The following is a 20,337-nucleotide window of genomic DNA, read 5'->3' as shown; positions in this document are numbered from 1 at the left end:
AACTGACCCAAACACTGATTCTCGACTTTATCCAAGCTACCTAAGGGACCTAATGGACTTATGGCTCGAAGTTCCAACGGTCTGTGAATAGCAGACTAAACTCTTTAACCACGAGATCCACCATCCATTAACTGCCAAACATTCTACTAAAGACCAACCGCTGAACTCTTCTTACCATAAATATATTTCTGTGTCCATCGGATATAACCAATCATGAGTATGGTGACCCTTCACAGATGCTCATAAGTACAACTGGGCCAATTTACCGTTTTGCCTCTGTAGTTACATCTCACTCATTAAGTACCACTGATTCCTCTAATGAACAATACAACATAGTCCAACTATGTGTGAACACCTCTCGGGCCAAGAGAAGGTGTGTGGCGCCACATCGTTCAAGCCTTGGAATCAACCCTTAAGGGAACTATCTATCTACTTACCCTTGCTTTGGGGAATGAGTGAATTTCATCTTGTGTAGCTAAGTTCCCAACTCCCAAATTTGACGAATCCCTAAAATGGTAGGTTTGAATCAGTGACCTGGCTACTCGCACCCATACAAATCAAAGGACCGCCCTTAATGGCAGGAGTTCCCAACTCACTCAGGATTGAGGTCATGTTACCTATGGTCATCCTAGTGAAGTGAAGTCTCTGTTATGAACGGTATTATATAACGAGATGTTAACACTTCATGGTTAGGTCTTATACAAACTGTTTGTATAGGACTCCCTCACTCGCATATCCCCTACACAAATGATCAAGATCAGACCATCTGTGACAAGTCATAACACTTGTGACCATTCCATAAAGCAGGCCGCATCCGTAACCTTACCAAGATAAGGTTTCCCTCCTATATCCATATACTACAGACAATTTTGGTTATCACTCAAGACATGATCCACTTGTATGTCACCACATACATGCTTAAGTTATATACAGATAACTAGGGATTTTATGTTTATTGGTTTATGGTGAAGCAAATAAAACATACAACTGAGTAAAATCAAGATGTGAAGTAAATATCATATATTATACAACACAAGGATTCGTACAAACTGTTTACAAACTATAGGACACGAGACTTTAGGGCATTAACCTCAACATCCACGTACTTGTTTAAATTACATAAAATAACCTAGGATCTTTAGTTTATTGGATCGAGTGTATGCTTATAATATAACAATTATTTTATTAATAACAACTTGTTTATACAATGTTTACAAACTATGAGAATATATGAGATTTAGGACACCAATCCCAACACTTCCTATGGTGGAATTTTAAATCTACATGGCATATATTATGCACATACATGTTTAATTTAAATATAACATATATCACATGCATAAATATTTAAACACCACTAATATGGTTCAACTTTAGCATCCTAAGCAAGCAAGAATAACTAATTATTATAAATATAACTCAAAATCAACTTCAAAATGAATCTGGACCACTCGAACTGACTGAACCCAAATCGCCCGAATCGACCCTCCAAGGCTCCAAATGAGGTAAACAGACCAAAGTGGGTTTAATCGGACTCGGAGGTGGCTAAACAGAACCAGAAACCAACCAAACTGGTCAAACCGGCTTCACCCACATGAACCGGTTCACGAACGTGCACATCTTTCTAGGTTGAAATGAATAGCATCATGACACTGCATCCCATAGTTGCAACGCCATGGGCTCCATGATGAACAGTGTTGTGATGCTCCATGAGCAGTGTCACGACGCTACGAGGGTAGTAGCTGAACTTCCAGATTTTGCAGCTCACCAAGTTTGCTTCTATCTTCGATTAAAGCCTAATTTTAACTTTATTGACTTCAATAAAATTACAGACTCTAGAGCACACATATAAGCTCATTAACCAAGAGCCAACTACGAATTAAACTTCATAATCATTTTATGCCAAAGTTGAAATTCAACCATATCAGTCAACCAAACATGCATCCATAGAAATTCACCTACCAAACTCAAATTAACATTAATTGAGTGCTTAAATCATGCTCTGATACCAATTAATGGAATGTACAAGTGAAATGCAGAAGCAATCAGAAACAATAAGCATTATAATTACACTTATTTTGAATTCTAAAAGCATGCATGAAATCAATTTCAAAGAAGAAGTTTCGAGAAAAGATGCCCAAAAAACCCATGGGATCGGGGCCCCGTGGGAACCCGCCCCAAATGGGGCGGGAAATCCTTGAATATGTGGGAAAAGGGGAGGGAGTGGAGATTTTTTTTTTCCCCGTTTGCAATTGGGGAATATATTCCCTAACCCCGCCCTCACCCGGATTTTTGTATATAAATTATATATATATATATATATTATAGACTTGTTAGGATAATTATGGAGGTTTAATTATTTAAGTTTAAGACTTTATTACTTTAATTCCTTCGATGTTGTAATATTTAAGATATGATGTTCTTGTTGGATTTTATGTCCTAAAACTCGTAGTTTTTAAATTAATAAACATATTCTGTTTTGTTTTTCGATAAAATTGTTATTGAAATTGTAATCTTGAATCCAATAAACTAAGGTCCTGAGGCTATTTAATGTAGTTTGAACTTTATGTAGTGACATAAATGTGGATCAAGTTCAAATATATAGCCAAAATGGTCTATAGTATATGAATAAGGTTGGCCGTCTTATTCTGGGGACACTATGGATGCGACCCATTTTGTAGTTAATTCAAACGATGTGATCCTAAATCGTTCATGTGGAGACATGAAAGTGGGGGCATCCTATGTAAAGAGTTTACATAAGACTGAACCATGAAATAGTCATTTTTTTATGTTCTAAACGCCGTTTTAGGTATAAAACTGACTATTTTGTTAATTGATCACCTAGGTAACTTAAATCTTAATCTTGAGCTAACTATGAACTCCTATTCACTCGGAATTATCCTTAGATCTGCATAGGTGAGGGCAGCTCATTATTGTTGGCCCAATAAGCCTCCCATTTCAAGGGTAAGATCAGGTGGATAGCTGGGAACATAAGGTGCAAGACGGAATTCACTCCTACCCGTTATAAGGATAGTATATAGGTTGTTCCCTTTAGTACTGAATCCAGGTCTTGAACAAGGGGCCCCACCCTTTCCTTTTCCCAAGAGGGGTTTGGTTTATAGGATGGACTTTAAACCAATTGTTCATTAGAGGATCAGTGGAACTTAAGGAATAAGATGTAGTCTCGGAGTAAAATGATTTTTATGACTCAGCCGAGATTACGAACAACCTGTGAAGGATTAGCTTACTAATTATGGTTATATCATATGGACACAAATATATCTATAGTGAGGGGAGTGCAACTACGGAACTATAGTGGAATGACTTGTGAGTTAACAAATGTTGATTAGCTCCATCTAAAGAGTTTAGCTAGCTAATCTCGGATCGTTGGAGCCCATAATCTAGGTTCATTAGGTTCCCCTACTAGCTCATATGGAATAAACTTAGAATAATATGATAGAATAATTCGAATTGTTCGAATTAGGTGAAGAGAGAGAAACCGACAAGTATATGTGATATAATGGTCGGTTTTTTCAGTTTAGAGATACAGTTTTAATATTTAAATATGATTTAAATATCAAGAATATGAATACGTTCATATTTGGAAGCTTGAAAATAATGGAAATGGTCAAAGATGTAAAAAGTCAAAGAGTTGACTTTTGACTTTAAAAAGTCAAACTTTGACCGACTTTATATTCAAATGTGATTTGAATTTCGAGAAAATGAATGCGGATTCATGCTCGGGAGGCCAAAATTAGTTAACACGGAAAAAATCACAAAAAGTCAAAATGTTGACTTTTTGTCAGAGTTTAACTTTGACAAAATGACTATTTTGCCCTTTGACTAAAGTTAATGGAAAAATCCAAACTTTTGTTGGATAATTTCACTAACAAGATAGTGGGCTAGGTGTTGGCTTATAGTGGAGACATTAAGCCCACTTAGATAATGGATTCTAGGTGTTAGGTTTTTATGAATTGGTTTCATGTAATTTTTGCAGGGAAATTTTCTATAAATATGGGCTTTCAATTTAGATTACAAACTTTTGCCACTTTTGCTAAAATAGTTTTCAAAATTAGGCTGAAAAATAAAAACCCAAACCCAACCCAAAATCTATCTTCTAATTCCATCTCTTTCTCTCTCTTGGGTTCTTCATCCATCGGGTCCCACAACCTGGTTCTGAGTCCAGAGAATAATAGGTCAGCTCTAGTGGTGGTTCGTTCGTGTTCCGGTGGAGATGAAAACGTTTGGGGAGCTTCAAAGGTAATTTCTTCAAAAAAAAAACCCTAATTAATTAAGTAGGGTTGCATGCTATTTTCCTTTTAATTAAAAGCAATTAGAGTGTAATTAGATTCTTATTCCGCTGCGTATGTCTCGTGTTCCATCAGTTCTAATTGTTGAATTTTAATTTATAAAAATTATGAGAATTTAGCATTTTAATTACATATTTTAAATTGAATGTATATTATTGCTTTTATTACCAAAATTGATAATATTTTATTTAAATGAAAGTTGTATTGGATATGTTTAAGGAATTGTTAAAAATATATATTTAATTGAAATAAAAAATTATTAAAAAAAATGATGGCAGGGAAATTTTTCTCGCTGGAAACCTGATCCCTGTGAAATCCCTACAGGGTCTGCCCCGTTCCCCACAAAAAAATTCGTGGGGATGAGGAATGGAATAGGGGGCAGGGATGGGGACGGGGAGCTGTCCCCGTGCCACTCCTTGGACATGTCTAGTTTCAAGAACTAATACCTTTGAAGAATTCCACGAAATCCAAGCTGTTCTTCATGAATTTGAGCTTCAAAACAACAGTAGACCACCAAGAGTGTCTTCTCTACTATTCTCCAACTTGGATTTGAGTGGTGTAACTCACAATTGAGATCAATCAGGTGAAGGAGGTGATGGGTTTTTGAGATTTCAGAACTTCAGCAAGTTCTTCAGCAAAACCAAAAATCTCTCTCCAATTTTTAATAAATTGAAGTATTTAAGCACTTGATACATGCAAGCACTACCTCTTCAGCCACTTTGATACTTCAAAGGGTACTCCATTGAAGAGCTTAGGTGTTCAAAGGTGGATTAATCCACCAAATGCTCAAAGAATGTGGATTTCTCCACTTTGTCAAAATAATTTTTAACTTTTCAATTGATTTAATTAAAAAATGATTAAATACAAAATTCAATTTCTAGAGCTGAATTTTAAAATTGAAAAGATTTGATTTTAATTAATTAAAAAAATTAATTAAATAATAATTTAATATCAAATATTAAATTAATTATACACCTATATCATACATGAATCCTATTCATGTAATTAATTATTTAAATAAATATTTAAATATATTTTAAACTCTCCGATTACGTTTAATTTTGATAATCACTCCTCACTGTAGATATATTTCTGTCCACTTGATTTAATTGTAATTAGTAAGTCGACCCTTCACAGGTTGTTCGTACTAACGGTTGAGTCAAATGTCATTTTACCTCTGAAATTACATTTTTCTCCTTAAGTCTCATTGATCCTCTAATGAACAATTCGTTTGCGATCCAATCACTAAACCGAGTCCCTCTCAAGCCAATGAGAGGGTGGGGCCTCTTGTTTAAAACCTGGATTTAGTACTTAAGAGAACAACCTCTCTACTATCTCTAAATTAGGTAGGTGTGAATTTCATTTTGCACTCTATGTCCCCAATTATCTACCCGATCTTACCCCTAAAATGGGAGGTTTATTGAGCCGGCGCTATTGAGCCAACCCTCACCTATGCAAATCTAAAGATCCCGAAGAAACAAAAGTTCATAGTTAGGTCAAGATTAAGGTCGAGTTACCTAGGTCATCGATTTGAAATAGTCAGTCTTAAACAGTAAACAACGTTATAAAGTAAGAGTGATTTATTTCTTGGTCCGATCTTATGCAAACTCATTGCATAGGATGACCCCGTTCCTCATGTCACTACATGAACGAATCATAATCACTTTGTTTGTAGTACTTTACAACAAATTGTAACAACTACAGCGTGAACTGCGTCTGATAGCCTTACCAGAATAAGGCACCCAACCTTATTCATATACTATAGACCATTTTAGCTATTTACTCGAACTTGATCTATCTTTATGTCGCCACATAAAGTTCAAGTATTCATATAATAGCCATGGATCATAGTTTATTGGATTTAGTCTTTACAAGTGCAATCTACATATTCAACAACAGTTTCATTGAATAAACATTAATAACATCTTTATTGATAATAGAAAATGTTTAACATTACAAATTGCGAGTTTTAGAACATACAATCCAACACACCTTTGCCGAATTTCGACAACCACCAACTCTAGCCACATCCGACCACTACTGTCGATGACCAATTCCGACGACTACCTCCACTAACTCTAATGACCATTATCTTAAATACTAGTTCATAGTATTTTATAGTCGTCTTTATAATAATTTTACATTAATAGAAACACATTTAACATATAACAGCCCAAACAAACTTGTAAATAAAACACTATTGAGAAAGAGTTGTTATACACATGATTATTTTTATTTTAAACATTTTTTAATTAGAAGTATTTAAATGAAAAATGATCTTTTGAAGAACTTTTTTTCCAAATTAATCCAAAGAGAAGCTTGTACCATGACAAAAAAGAAGTACGAACTAGACTTTGGGAGGTGGAAGAAAGTTATCAAATATATCTATCAAATGGAGGATTTTGATGAACGTTTATGTAATTTTTTTTTTATGTAAGTGAACTTGGCCATTTGTTGGCCCATATCGTATAATTGGGCCAGAGAATAGGGTCATTTTTTTTACATATTTTTGTGCCAATCATGTAACATGACTATTAATAAAGTCATTATAGTACAATTACATTTTGAGATATTCCACTTATAATATATAATCCAAATTTGTTTTTTTTTTTCAATAAATTCAATATAATTTTGTCTAACTTATTTAGGAACGTCATATGCACAAATGTATAAAATGATTGCTTAAATTAAATTTTTTTGAATTGCATGATCCAAAAGTAAACCAAAACTCCATTTCCCAAAACTCCAAACAAAATAACTGTACTAAAAAACAATACAATAAAATGAAATCCTTAGTTTATTTAAATAAATATGTAGTATTATTAAATAAAAAGTTTTCAAACGAAAATAATCCTCATACAAACAGATTAGGCTATTTTAAAATATAAGAAAATGAACAAAAATATTTACGAATAATAGCAAAATATCACAGTCTATTTGCAATAGATAACTAGACTACTATCTGTGTCTATCATGATACATATAGACATAGATAGTAGTCTATCACGAACCATCACGATCTATCGTAGATAAACTGTGATATTTTGCTATTATTTATAAATATTTTCAGCAATTTTGTCTTATAAAATAATTTTCCAACAAATTTTTTATGTTAGAAAAAACTGCATCAGATACTACTGACATATGAACTTAACTCCGCATCTCAAACACATATAATCTTAGACAAAACAACTATGTACTTCAAACACAAACATGCAAACTTCACAGATATATGAACTCTACCAATATATGAACTCTACAGACATATAAACTCTGGACATCATATCTCAACATAGTGCTCCAAAGAGCCCCTTAAAAATATTGTTTTGACATAAAAAAAAAGTCATTTCAAACAAACTCTTAGTTTAGTATACATAAGCATATACGAAGAATATACACAACAACTAGAGAAAGTTGAACCGGGAAAGTCATTGCCACAATGGCATGTTCTTATTGAGCCAGGTTTTGAAGGGAATAGTAAAATAATTAAAGGCCTTTATTTCTCACAAAACAGGTGGATGTATGAACTTTTACAGACTATCTATGAGTGCTTGATCTCTCAATCTCAATTATAAGAACCCACATACTTCTCATCCCTTCAATTAACTTACAGGACAAAAGTTGGTGGGATGAACAAATGATTAACAAAAAAGCTAATGTGTAAGTGATTTGAACACAAAAAAAGGGAAAACTAGGAAAACCTCGACAGCTTCACCGATAATTTCGGTAAGAAGGATTGTACATACAGCTCTCGGCATACTTCACCAAGTTTTTCGGTTGAGGAAGGCGAGTCGCCAAACCTACGAGCACCAGTAGAACGGCGAAACATTTGGTTAGTGATAGTAGTGAGAATGATGGAAGTAAAAAAGAGTGGTGCTAACCAAGTTCATAAGCTTTTTCAGCTACTTTAGCAGCAATATTTGTTGAAATCTTTCTAATGTTGGTAAATGGAGGGTATATAAGTCCATTATCGAAGTTCTCTTGCGTAACCTGTGCAGCCAGAGCTTCCGCTGTTCCAACATAACAAAGGAGTTAAAAACAGATTGTAACTGTCTGAAAGGATACATTACTGTCCTTGAACTCTTTTGGCATTGAGAATCAGCTTCAGAAGAGACCAAAGGTAACTCAAAGCTCTATCCATATCCGATCTTGGTCTTGGATGGCATGGTCAGAAGATTCAAAGGAGGGGGCAGGAAGGATTACTTTGATGGAAATGAAGGATAATCAATTTAAGCGACAACTTTATGTGGATGGTATCATAACTAGAAATTCTATAGATCCTTTTGAATTGTAGAAGTCATTTTTGCACTTACAGGCTGCTAGGAGCATGTCATCGCGAACGCGGATGGTACCGGACATGATCAATCCAAGACCAAAGCCAGGAAAAATATAAGCATTATTTGCCTGAGTAATAAAGGAAAACAGTAATAACGTGAGACTCAGACAATTGAGGGAAAAAGAGAACAGGGAAGTTAGGCATGTGGGTATGTATGAGACCTGTCCAGGTACAAAGACATTTCCTTTGTATTCAACAGGGTCAAATGGACTACCGCTAGCAAAAATGGCGCGACCCTGGAAGGGGGAAAAGGACCATATAAAATGAGTCAAAATAGAGGTATTGTGTTAATATCGACAAGACGAACGACTAGGACATGGTATTGTGTGTATGTAGTACCTCAGTCCATGTATAAGCCTCTTCAGCAGTGCATTCAGACTGAGAAGTGGGGTTCGAAAGAGCAAGAATTATTGGTTTCTGCAAATCCACAATAAAATTACGGTCAATATATTTTCTCTCCTGAATCTACACAAAATGAAAATTGGTTGGCTTTTCAAATAAAATACCTCGTTAATGGCAGCCATGGCCTCCACAACGTCTTTGGTAAATGTCTTTCCTACGCCTGATGTCCCAATCAACGCTGTTGGTTTGATATCCTGAAATGAGATAAAAGGATAAAAACTAGGAAACCTTTGTGTTATTACAGTTATGTTGGTTGCTCATACTGCTCTTGGACTTGTTGCACATTAAGGATGTTTTTCTGTCTGCAAAATATTCTTTCCATTTGTGTTGCAGATTTTCTGGCGGATGGTTTCTGCTTTTGGTTGCTGCAAAGATTTTCTACCGTGGGTTGTTTTGTCATCTAAAGCTAGTCGTATTGCTTTTACAGAACATATTTTTGCTTTTAGAAAGAAAAAGGCGTGCGGCTCTGTGTAGGAGTTTTTGTCGAACATTTGTTCATTCTTTCCGTAAAATCTTCTACTTGTCAGTAACTAGTGATCTACTATTGAAGTTTTTGGATGGTCATTGTGCTTATTGAGAAAACAAACGTGTTTGAAGGTTTTTCAAAACATATGATGAAAAGAATAGTGAAACTTCAAAAAAAGAAGTATCAAGTGTTGAAGGGAGGCTAAACATGAAGTGCAACAAAAGAGGGAGTCTCAAGTTTAGGAGAAGCCTAAACTCTTCATTGAGAGTAAGTTCTTTGGGAGTCTAGATAGTGTGTACTATTAGAAAAGTGTTCCTTTATAATTGCTTAAATCTACTAGTGAAATTCTTTTCATTCCGGCATTATGCCCCGCAGACGTAAGTGTGGTTTCATTAACCACGGTTACCAAGTGTGTTTTCTCTCTCTTATCATCTACTCATTAGTATATTGTTTCTTAGATTTATCTATTTTCACTTTGCCCTAGTACTATGCAATTTTTTAAATGGAGATGGAAGAAAGAAACCTTCACAACATCTAGAAGATCCTTAATTGGTTCATGTTCGTGTGCCCAAGGTTTCTTGAAGTGTTGGAGTGATTCCTTGCGAGAACTAACAATTAGACCCTGCATAACAAAAAGATTAACACTAATACAAGAAAACATGGTCAATAGAAATATATATACAGTAGCAAAAAGAGAAACTTCTTTCATTTTCTTTAAACTACCTTTGAATCGACAAGCCAGATTTTCTTGCGAGCATCTTCCAAAGTGGTATTTGTCTGCAAAGGGAACTCAGAGTTAGATTTGTTATTGTGATAACCTTTAGTGGTTCTCATAACATCTGCTCGATGATATCTTATTCAGTATCTCTTTTCAAGTTGTAAAACTATGAAGAGTTAGCAATGTATGGCCATTACTTTTTTTGACATCTCTAGAGCAATGAGTTCTGCAATCCCAGTGCCTGCCTATAAGCAACAAAAGCTAGAGAAGTCAATCAAGAATAAAATGAGTGTATATATAATAAGATTTCTATAACATTTTATGAAAGACAACCTCCCCAGCACCAAGAAATAGGAATTTATGGTCAGCCAATGTTCCACCAACTAGCTTCAGAGCTGCAACAATCCCTGCAAGGACCACAGATGCTGTCCCCTATTCGGTAGTAATTTACACATTAGAATGCAAGATTTGAAATATTAAGTAAAACATTGGAATCTTTGAATAATAACCTGAATATCGTCGTTAAAAACAAGGTGAGTCTTGCTGTATTTTTCTAACAGATCGAAGGCATTGTGGTTGGCAAAGTCTTCAAACTGGCAATGTGGCAGGCCATTATCAGGGGCAGAGAACCAAAAGTAGAAGTAGAGGAAGAATTAGTTTACATTGGTGTATCATTACAACTATACCTGAATAAGGATTTTTTCTCCATAATTCTGTTTGACCGCTGTCATGAATTCGTGGACAAGCTCTGTGTATTCCTAAAGTAAGGAACAGAAAGGTGAAAACTTCATTGCATTATCACAAAACACAAAGCATAGGCTAGTTAACCAAATACTACTTACCTGACCAGTAGCTCTTTTTTGCCTGAGCCCTATGTAGAACTCGTCGTTCAACAACTTCTCATTGTTCGTCCCCACATCAATGGTCACAGGCAAGCACTGAAACAGTTCACCTTTGTGATAAGATAATTTTTATTTGTTCCCAAATAGAAGGTCAAAACATGTCATGCACATTAGTTGAAAATCATCTGTACAAATTTTTCCAAATCCAGAACTTTTGTGATTGTATTACTGGAATCATTTCAGTAAGATCTGATAGAATTAAGGGAACCACCATTTTAAAATGAAGGAATTAGATTAAAAAAAATTGATAGATATTTCCATGGAGAAAGGAATACTTACTGCAGAAGGACGAACACCACCAAGGGCACTATAGAGTGAAAGCTTTCCAACTGGAATTCCCATACCCTATGAATTATTCCATCGAATATAAGAAATTACAAAACACGGATCTCAAAAGAAAAAGGTAACGATAATGTTTAATAAAAGACACAAAAGGTTCATAGTTAAAAGAGAAAATGCACTCAATTAATTATACCTGGCAGCCAAGATCACCCAATCCCAAGATCCGCTCGCCATCAGTGACAACGATGACTTGAATATTCGTCTCCGGCCAGTTTCTTAAAACCTCTAAGATCTTCCCTCTATACAAAAACTTCTTAGTTTCAACAAAAAAGGGTAAGGAAGTCTATGTATAGCTTTGAGTAATGTAAAAATTTGAGAAAGACTATACTTCTCCTTCAAAGTAATATAAAGACCCTGAGGCCGTCTGAAGATGCTTCCATATTTCTGACATGCTTCCCCTACAGTTGGAGTATAGACCACTGGAAGTAACTCCTCAACATGCTCAATCAGAAGCTTATAGAACAAGTTTTCATTGCTTTCCTGAACAAAGTAAATATAATTGACCAACTTCACCTTCATCATATATAATTGAGAGTTCAAATAGTTAATCATCGTAAATTTTCACAAACAAAGCAATATACAAATACATGCATGCATATATATAGATACAATACACATACATAAAATAATGATGCATTCAAAAATCAGTTGAGAAAACAAATTAATTGTTCGACCGGAGAAAAGTTTGCCATTCCATGCATCTAAAACTATTTTTCAAAAATATTCATATGAGTCAAAATATGTAAGAGCTATATTATTCCTTGCAGTTGCACGCCATGTAGAATGAAGAATTAGACAAGTTTTCTAGGGCTACAGTGAAAAACAGGTCATTATTACCTGAAGATCCATCATGGCCATGTATTTCTGCAGAGGAACTTGATATTGTCGTAGGTTGTTTAACAGCTTCTTTACCTAACATTCGAGAGCCAAAGAGTTACTAATAATTTTACCAAAAAGCTGATTGACCCAATATTGGACTTGGAAAATGATTGGAGATGACATAGATAACCTGAAGATCTTGAGAAATGACAGTAGGAGGCAAAAGACCACGCAAGTAATGGGCATCTCTCTCTTTCTCTGTGAAGGCTAGACCTTTATTGTGATGTGGATCCCGGAGTAAGTTATATCCACTACATAAAACAGGGAGAATTATGATAATAAATCAAGTGAGATCATGATTAAGGAAAGTAAGGAGATTTTTTTTTTTTTCTTTTCTTCAAAAAGGGATTTAAACCACTAATCTCTTGATCAAAAGATATATGTAGTGTAGTAATCAAATGAACAATGATTAGATTTGCAATACAAATTGAGAAAAAGTTTGTCCTATCGATGGTTGAAAAGGTAAACCAATCATGTCTCATTACCTTATCACAACCACCGATGAAACAAAGTTTTCTTTCAAAAAGTGAAACAATGAATATCTGTTTTCCTTTTAATGTTGTACGAGGGGTGAGGATTCACATTAAAGCATTAACAATTGACTAATTATACACGTTTAACAAAGTAACAATCAATGATTAACAAAGTTAAAAGTAAAAATGAGCAAATATATAACTTAAAATTTAATTAGCTTTAATTGAGGCAAAAATTAGAACAAAGATATAATATTATTATATTATAAGTTAATATGATTTCTCTCACCTAGCAACAGAGACGGTCCAAGGAGTGACACCCTGGTCCTCCGTGGCCCTGTTCTCATTGTAGAAATCAAGAACCGAGTCCTTCAATGAGTTCTCCATCAAGACGTTGTGGTTCCTTTCGATTGCCCCACCGTCTGATCTCACAGAAGAAATCTTCAATGAATCTGAGTGCCTTCTCAAAGATATAGGACTACAAGAACTAGAAATGGCCGTCTTGTTCTATTCAAAGAAAATCTAAAAACAATCCCTATTGTTTGAATGAAGAAAACCAACAAATGTGAAGCTGAATATAAAATATGACAAATTGACGTGAGAAATGGAAGAAACTTGTGGCTTAGAAAGAAGAGGAAAAAGAAAACATTCGAAAGTGGGTAATGGTATAAACTAAAGTTAGGTGGAGAAAGAGTTGAATGTGTTGATACCAGAAAAATGCATCGATTCAACAAGTCATGGCTAAAAAATGGTGAAGGGAAAGAGTCTTAGATGTGAAAAAACAAGAAACTAAGAGAAGCAAATGGGAGAGTCTTAAGGAGGAAGACAAGGGAGAAGAAGCCTCTAATGTGCACTTACATTCACATGCTCCGAACTATCAAATTGTTGTAATAAACTCAATTTTTTCGTATTATTCTTTTTCTTAAATTGACATGTCACTGGAATCTTCTTGTGTTTTCCCCCTTTAAAATGTCAAATTTTGAACATATTACTTGCTACTAAATATTTGTCAGCTTTATGTTATCTTTTAGAAAAGGAAAAATATTCATCTTCCCTCCTTTTTTGGATTACTCTTTCTTATCTATAAAACATTAGCGGCACATAATCATCATGTTCCCTACCTCTTTACCACATAAATAAAAAAAGATTAAAAATATATATTTAAAAAAAATACCACGTGACACATTCTAATTAGATGACAGTCGAGACTGCACCAAAATTTTTCCTAAAGATTTAATAGTGATTCTAATGAATACTTATGTATTTTCATAACCATGTAAAGGATAATTTTTATTTTCTTTTTCTTTCTTTCTTTTATTTTTTTTTACAATAAATTAAAGTTTTTATTTTGACAATATATAAGATAGAAAAATTAAAGGGGTAATTGCAACTTTAATTTTTTTTTTTTAAAAAAAAAAATTAGACACGTGTCCCTAGGTTTTGTTTTTTTGTAACATGTCAAAAAAAACTTTCGCTGAAAATTTGATTACTATCTGATTTCTATGTGATTATTATGTGATTGTCACACCTGCAATTATAAAATAGTTGAAGTCATGACTTTGATTTCTTAAAATATTTTTATCATACAATGCAATTTTCCAAAATTAAATCTCTCTATCTCAAGATGATAATACAATCTCTACTGGTTGAGTCATCCTCTTTTGACTTTTTTACGATAAAGATGAGTACTTTATCATTGATGCGGATAATTATTAACTTTTTTTCCAAACATAAGAGATATATACAAAGGTGTATATATATATAATTTTACTTAAAAATATAGCTGTCGAATTTGTATTGTTCACTTAACAAGAAGATTCTTATTGACCAACGAATAATGAAGTATTTTTTTATCCATATATATTATGGCTTTTTTTTAAATATAGAAAAATAAGTTAATTTATTTACAAGTATAGCAAAATGTTATTGTCCATCAGTAATAGACATTGATTTTTGAAAATATTTTCAGTAATTTTACCATTCAAAACAATTACCCTAAAAAAAGTTTTCAATGTAACATAACTCAACATGTTAAAATATATACTATCGACCACGAAGTCATAAGTTCAAAATCTTCTGTATTGAACTAAAATAAATAATTAAATAATTACACATATCATAGTAAATTGGCATGCATTGCAACATAGTCGAATAGGACAAGTATGTGTAGGCACATATCATAGTAAACTAGGCTAAAATTAGCATAGGTAACTTGCGTGTTTGGATAGATTTGTATGGGTTAGGATAGGAGTTTTAAGTGGGGGAAAAAAAAAAAGTTTAGGATGAGTATAGCTTAGTGTTTGAAGACACTGTTGTTTAGAATAAAATTTCTTTCTATATTTATTTATTGTAATTAAAAAACACAGTTGAATTTTAGATGAAATTGTGAAGGGGACTGTTGGGTTGGGGCAACGGGTTGAGTTGGCAGGCTTATAATTTGGGTTGGCTTATAAGCTTAATCCAAATTAGTTGAAATAGGTCGAAGTAATAATTAAGACAGAATCAGCATTTTATTTTATTTTATTAGGAAACTTGGTGAGAGGTCGTGCAATTTTGAAAGTTAGATTTGATAGGTCACATACTCACAATTATTTTATTTGTTCTCTCTCTCTCTCTCATCTCTTTCTATCATCTCCTTCATTCCCACATGGTTCTTCACCGCCACCATTTCATTCTCATGACTCTGCTACGTTGAGGGAGGATGATATTTCCGGTTGGATATGGGATTTTGGATAAATAATTTTAATCTGTTCATCTCCATCAATGAAATCAATTGAAAATTTCCAACAACCACATATTCCATCTTTTCCTTTATTGATACTTGAGTTTTTAGATAAAATATTTTCCTCATTTTATTAATGTGTAGAGGAGGCAATATATACATTTAGATACAATGAGTTAGAAACTAACTCTAGTTAAAATACAAAGAGTAAACTAACTCTAATACTCCCCCTCAAGATGGAGTGAGGAAATTAACAACACCCATCTTGAACAGCAGAAGAAGAAAAACAGAAAGAGGAAGTGACTTTGTAAAAGCGTCAACTAGCTGGGAAGAAGACCGAATACGCATTAGCTTCACAGTCCCTTTGGCAACATGATCACGAATAAAATGACAATCTAGTTTAATGTGCTTCGTATGTTCATGGAACATCGGGTTAGTGGCAATGTGAATAGCAACGTCATTATCACAAAAGATCATAGTTGGCTAGATTGAGGATATCTGTAAATCGGACAACAACTAATGTAACCAAAGAAACTCACTAGTAGTGGCAACCAATGCACAGTATTCTACCTCAGCTGAAGATCGAGATACCGTACTTTGCTTCTTGGCCTTCCAAGAGACAAGAGACTCTCCAAGAAAAATGCAAAATCTTGTAGTAGATTTTTGTGAATCAAGGCACAAGGCCCAATCAGCATCAGAAAAAGCCTGTAGTTGAAATGATGATGAAGCTTGTAAGAATATGCCTTGCCCAGAAGATGACTTGAGATATCTCAACAGAGTGTGAACAACATGTAAATGAGACTGTCTTGGTTTAGCAATGAACTAGCTAAGCTTATGGACAGTAAATGTGATCCAGACGAGAAATGGTCAAATATTTAGCTTTCCAATCAGGCGAGGATACAAGCTTGGAACTTCCAGCAATGTGCTTTCATCAGTGCTCAATTTTACATTAGGATAAATAGGAACATAAGATAGCTTAGCTGCTAGAAAGCCTGAATCTTCTAATAGATGTAGTGTATAGTTATTTTGGGATAAAAATATACCCCTTACTGATCGAGCAAGTTCTAATCCAAGGAAGTAGCGTAAAGATCCCAAGTCTTTAAACTTAAACTTGCAATGATATCATCTACATAGATCAAAAGTGCAATGAAAGAAGTACCATTACCACAAACAAATAGAGAATAGTCACTCTTGGATTTCTTGAAGCCAAGTTGTAAAATGGCATGAGAAAACTTATCAAACCATTGGCGAGATGCTGTGAAGCTTGCATACAAGTTTCTCCCCTTTAGATGTAACATGATCATGTTTATAACCCAAAGGAAGTTCCATATATACCTCTTCAAGAAGATCACCATGTAAAAATGCATTGTTTACGTCGAGTTGGACTAAGGGCCAATTGAGTGAAGCATCTATTGTTAGCAAAACTTTGACAGTTACAAGCTTTGCTACTGGTGAAAAGGTTTCAATATAGTCAAGCCCTTCTTGTTGAGTATACCCTTTTGTAACCAAGCGAGCCTTGTACCTTTCGATAGTTTCATCTGCTTTAAACTTGACTTTGTAAACCCAGTTGCATCTAATTGAATGTTTGTCAACTAGCAGAGGAACAACAGACCTGATGTTGTTTGTTTCCTTGGCTGTGAGTCCTTCAGTCATTGCCTTACACCAATTTTCATGGGGAACAGGCTGATAGTAGAAATCAGGTTAAAAAACAGAGTAAATGGATAAGGCAAAGTGTTTATAATTAGAGGAAAGCTTATCATATACTAAGTATTTATGTATGGGGAACTTAGTTGTTGAAGACGTAATTGGTGAAGACTATAAAAGACTGCAATAATAGTCTTTTAGGTATGAAGAAGGGTTGATAGTTCAAGTATAACGTCTAAAGGTAGGTAACTGGTTGCTGATAACTTGTGAGGGCATATCTAGAGAAATGTGGTTTTGGTTAGGACATGAAGACGATGTTGAGGTAATAACAGGCTGTGTAAAAGAATGGTTGTGATTTGAAGGAGGAGCATCACTTTGGATAGAAAATGGATAGGATTCATCCTCATTGGAATCAAAAGGATGACTGGGGCATGTTTCAGTTGGGAGATCATGTTCATTAACTGCTAGAGTAAGGAATGTAGAAATGCTAGAAAAATCAAAAGAGTTAGGTAGAACAAGATCTAGAAATAAGTCGATGACATGGTCTTGATGTGTGATCTTATGAAAGAGGTATATAGTTTCATGGAATACCACATCTCTTGAGACAAAATATTTATGGTTTTCAATATCATTAAGCTTGTACCCTTTCATGTTAGGAGGATATCCCATAAAAACCGATGGAATAGCTCATGGATGAAATTTAGATCTATGCGAAGGTAGAGATGTAGCAAAACAGAGACAACCAAACACTAGAAGCATGGAATAATCAGCATGTGACTAGTTGGGATGAAAATAAGGAGTATGACAATGCAATACAGGGGAATGGGTTCTGTTAATCAAGAAAACAACTATCAACAAATATTCTCCCCAAAACTGGATGGGAATACGAGATTGAAACATCAAAGCCCTTGCCACATTTAATAAGTGTTGATGTTTCCTTTCAACCACTGAATTTTGTTCGCTCTACACATGGAAACTGGTGAACAACTCCTTTGGATGAAAAGAAATCTTGAAAAGATAATTCAGGAGCATTATCTGATAAAAAAAACATTTGATCATGGTTTCATACTGAGTTTCAACTAAAGTAAAGAATTGTGGAATAATTTTTAAGACATCAGATTTGTTCTATATTAAGAAAACTCAGGTATACCTTGAATAATCATCAACAATGGTTAAAAAATAACGACGACCAACATGTGTGGGAGAGGGATAGGGATTTTAAGTGTCACAGTGAATCATTTCAAACATTTTATTTGCTAAATGTTGAGTACAATAGAAACTCAAACGTTTTTGCTTTGCTAAAGGACAAATCCGACAAGGTTCATGTGTAGAGATTCTAAGAGGATCAACAGATATCAAATTCTTTAAAGCAGTCAAGTGTTTATGAGAAGGATGTCCAAGTCTATCATGCCAAGTAGAAATTGAGCAATGAGATATATTACAAACAACAGCATCTGTAGGAACCTGCTTATTTTGTTGTTCAATGTGAAATAGGTAAAGTTCTTGTCACAAGCTAGCCTTGTCAATCATTTTCAAAGATAACTTTTCCTATATCATACAAGAAGATTCAACAAATTTTACAACAATAGGCAATTGTTTAATGAGAGCATTGATAGAAATCAAGTTGAAGGAGAAATCAGGTATAAACAGAACATCTTGAAGGATAAAGTTGGAGGATAACTGCACAGTCCCATATATTGAACATCAATCTTAGACGGATTTGGTAAAGAAACTGAAGCATTAGCAATAGGGATAAGAGATGTAAAGGCATATTGTTGATAACATATGTGAGTCGTTGCTCCTGAATCTAAAAACCAAGAACTAGACGTAATAAGAGAAGCAGGAGAATCAGGGCAGATACCTGCAACATGTGAGGTAGTGGCAGTTGATTGAATGTCAGTTTTGGACTTGGCCAAATGAGACTATAACAAGGATAATAACTTCTGGCACTATTCAGATGTCAAAGAAGAGAGTGAATCAAATGGAACTGCCTTCTTGGATGAAGGATTTTTCGGATGAAGTTGATGACCTGGTGAATAGCCATGGAGCTTATGGCAACGATCAACAGTATGTCCATGCATGTTACAGTGTGAACAAATGGGCTTATCTTTCTTCTTTGGTGTATTTGAACGATTGGATGAGCCATTGGGATTGCCATTGGTTGTTGAAGAGTTCTTGACCATGAATGCAGTAGTGGAAGAAATGGATGGTGTTAAGGTAGAAGAAGGAATGACATGCTGCTCTGCTTCTTGAACAACCAGAGAAAACACTTAATTAATGGTTTATTCAGGCTCCATTAGTAACAACTAAGCTCGGATTTGACTGAAAGAGTCATTGAGACCCATAAGGAAAGCCATTAGTATTCGGTTTGGAAATATTGAACAAGGTCTTTGACACCACCACAGGTACAACGACCACAAGAATATATTGGTCGATAAGAAGCTAATTCATTCCAAAGAGATTTCAATTTTGCATAATATGCAGTAACAGAGGTTTGATCTTGAGAAATATTCGATAACTCACGTCGAAGTTGGAAGACTCTTGGATGATTCTTGCGTTGATATTGTTCTTGAAGATCAACCCAAATTTTGCGAGCAGAATCAATGAAATTGATGCTTGCAGATATCTCCTTGGATAATGAATTGAGAATCCAGGTAATGACTACACCATTGTAGATAATCCAAGAACTGAGCAAATCACTTGTTGGACGTGGAATGGATCCATCAACAAACCCTAATTTGTTCTTCACAGTGAGACCGATGACCATGGCTTGACTCCAAGATGTGTAATTCATTTTGGTGAGTAAATTGGAGACAAGAACAAGATTGATGCTATCGGAATGGTGAAGAAAGTAAGGGTTGGTGTATTGTTCAAGAACAGTAGGATTAAGCAGCATTGATGGTTGAAACGAGGAATCGAAGGTAGAATAAGTAGTTGGGATGTTAAGATTTCGTGGAGAAGGGAGTGGATCTTCACTGACCATGGCACAAGGTTTAAAGAAAGAATGGAAGAGGAGTAGAGCGCGGGAAGAATGAACTCAAGAAAGAAGTGCGAAATTTTCATCTAATACCATATTAATACTTGAGGTTTTAGATAAAATATTTTTCTCGTTTTATTAATGAGTAGAGGAGGCAATATATACA

At 34.6% G+C, this 20,337-nt stretch overlaps 1 protein-coding gene across 2 annotated transcripts; it reads right to left on the bottom strand.

Annotated features, from left to right (window-relative positions):
- Positions 1 to 7,773: 7,773 nt before the first annotated feature.
- LOC120087305 (NADP-dependent malic enzyme 4, chloroplastic-like) lies at positions 7,774 to 13,709 on the bottom strand. Of its 2 annotated transcripts, none has more exons than XM_039044260.2 (20): positions 13,687 to 13,709; positions 13,118 to 13,250; positions 12,486 to 12,606; positions 12,314 to 12,388; positions 11,805 to 11,956; positions 11,610 to 11,715; positions 11,414 to 11,479; positions 11,075 to 11,170; positions 10,919 to 10,990; positions 10,742 to 10,825; positions 10,566 to 10,664; positions 10,430 to 10,477; positions 10,238 to 10,291; positions 10,038 to 10,136; positions 9,153 to 9,242; positions 8,986 to 9,063; positions 8,808 to 8,882; positions 8,624 to 8,714; positions 8,192 to 8,320; positions 7,774 to 8,110 (listed from the first exon to the last, which is right to left on the bottom strand). In XM_039044260.2, exons 2-20 carry the CDS (start codon positions 13,213 to 13,215, stop codon positions 8,022 to 8,024), a joined length of 1,722 nt encoding a protein of 573 aa, XP_038900188.1. In that variant the 5' UTR covers positions 13,216 to 13,250; positions 13,687 to 13,709; the 3' UTR covers positions 7,774 to 8,021. The 2 variants fall into 2 exon arrangements, with proteins under 2 accessions (XP_038900188.1, XP_038900186.1); XM_039044258.2 differs by lacking the exon at positions 13,687 to 13,709 and adding an exon at positions 13,539 to 13,669.
- Between the last annotated feature and the right edge of the window lie 6,628 nt (positions 13,710 to 20,337).

The sequence above is a fragment of the Benincasa hispida genome, chromosome 9, assembly GCF_027475165.1.
Source record: "Benincasa hispida cultivar pf3 chromosome 9, pf3_genome.v1.1, whole genome shotgun sequence".
In the NCBI taxonomy this organism is placed as follows: Eukaryota; Viridiplantae; Streptophyta; class Magnoliopsida; order Cucurbitales; family Cucurbitaceae; genus Benincasa; species Benincasa hispida.
This window is presented reverse-complemented; position numbering and strand designations above follow the sequence as displayed.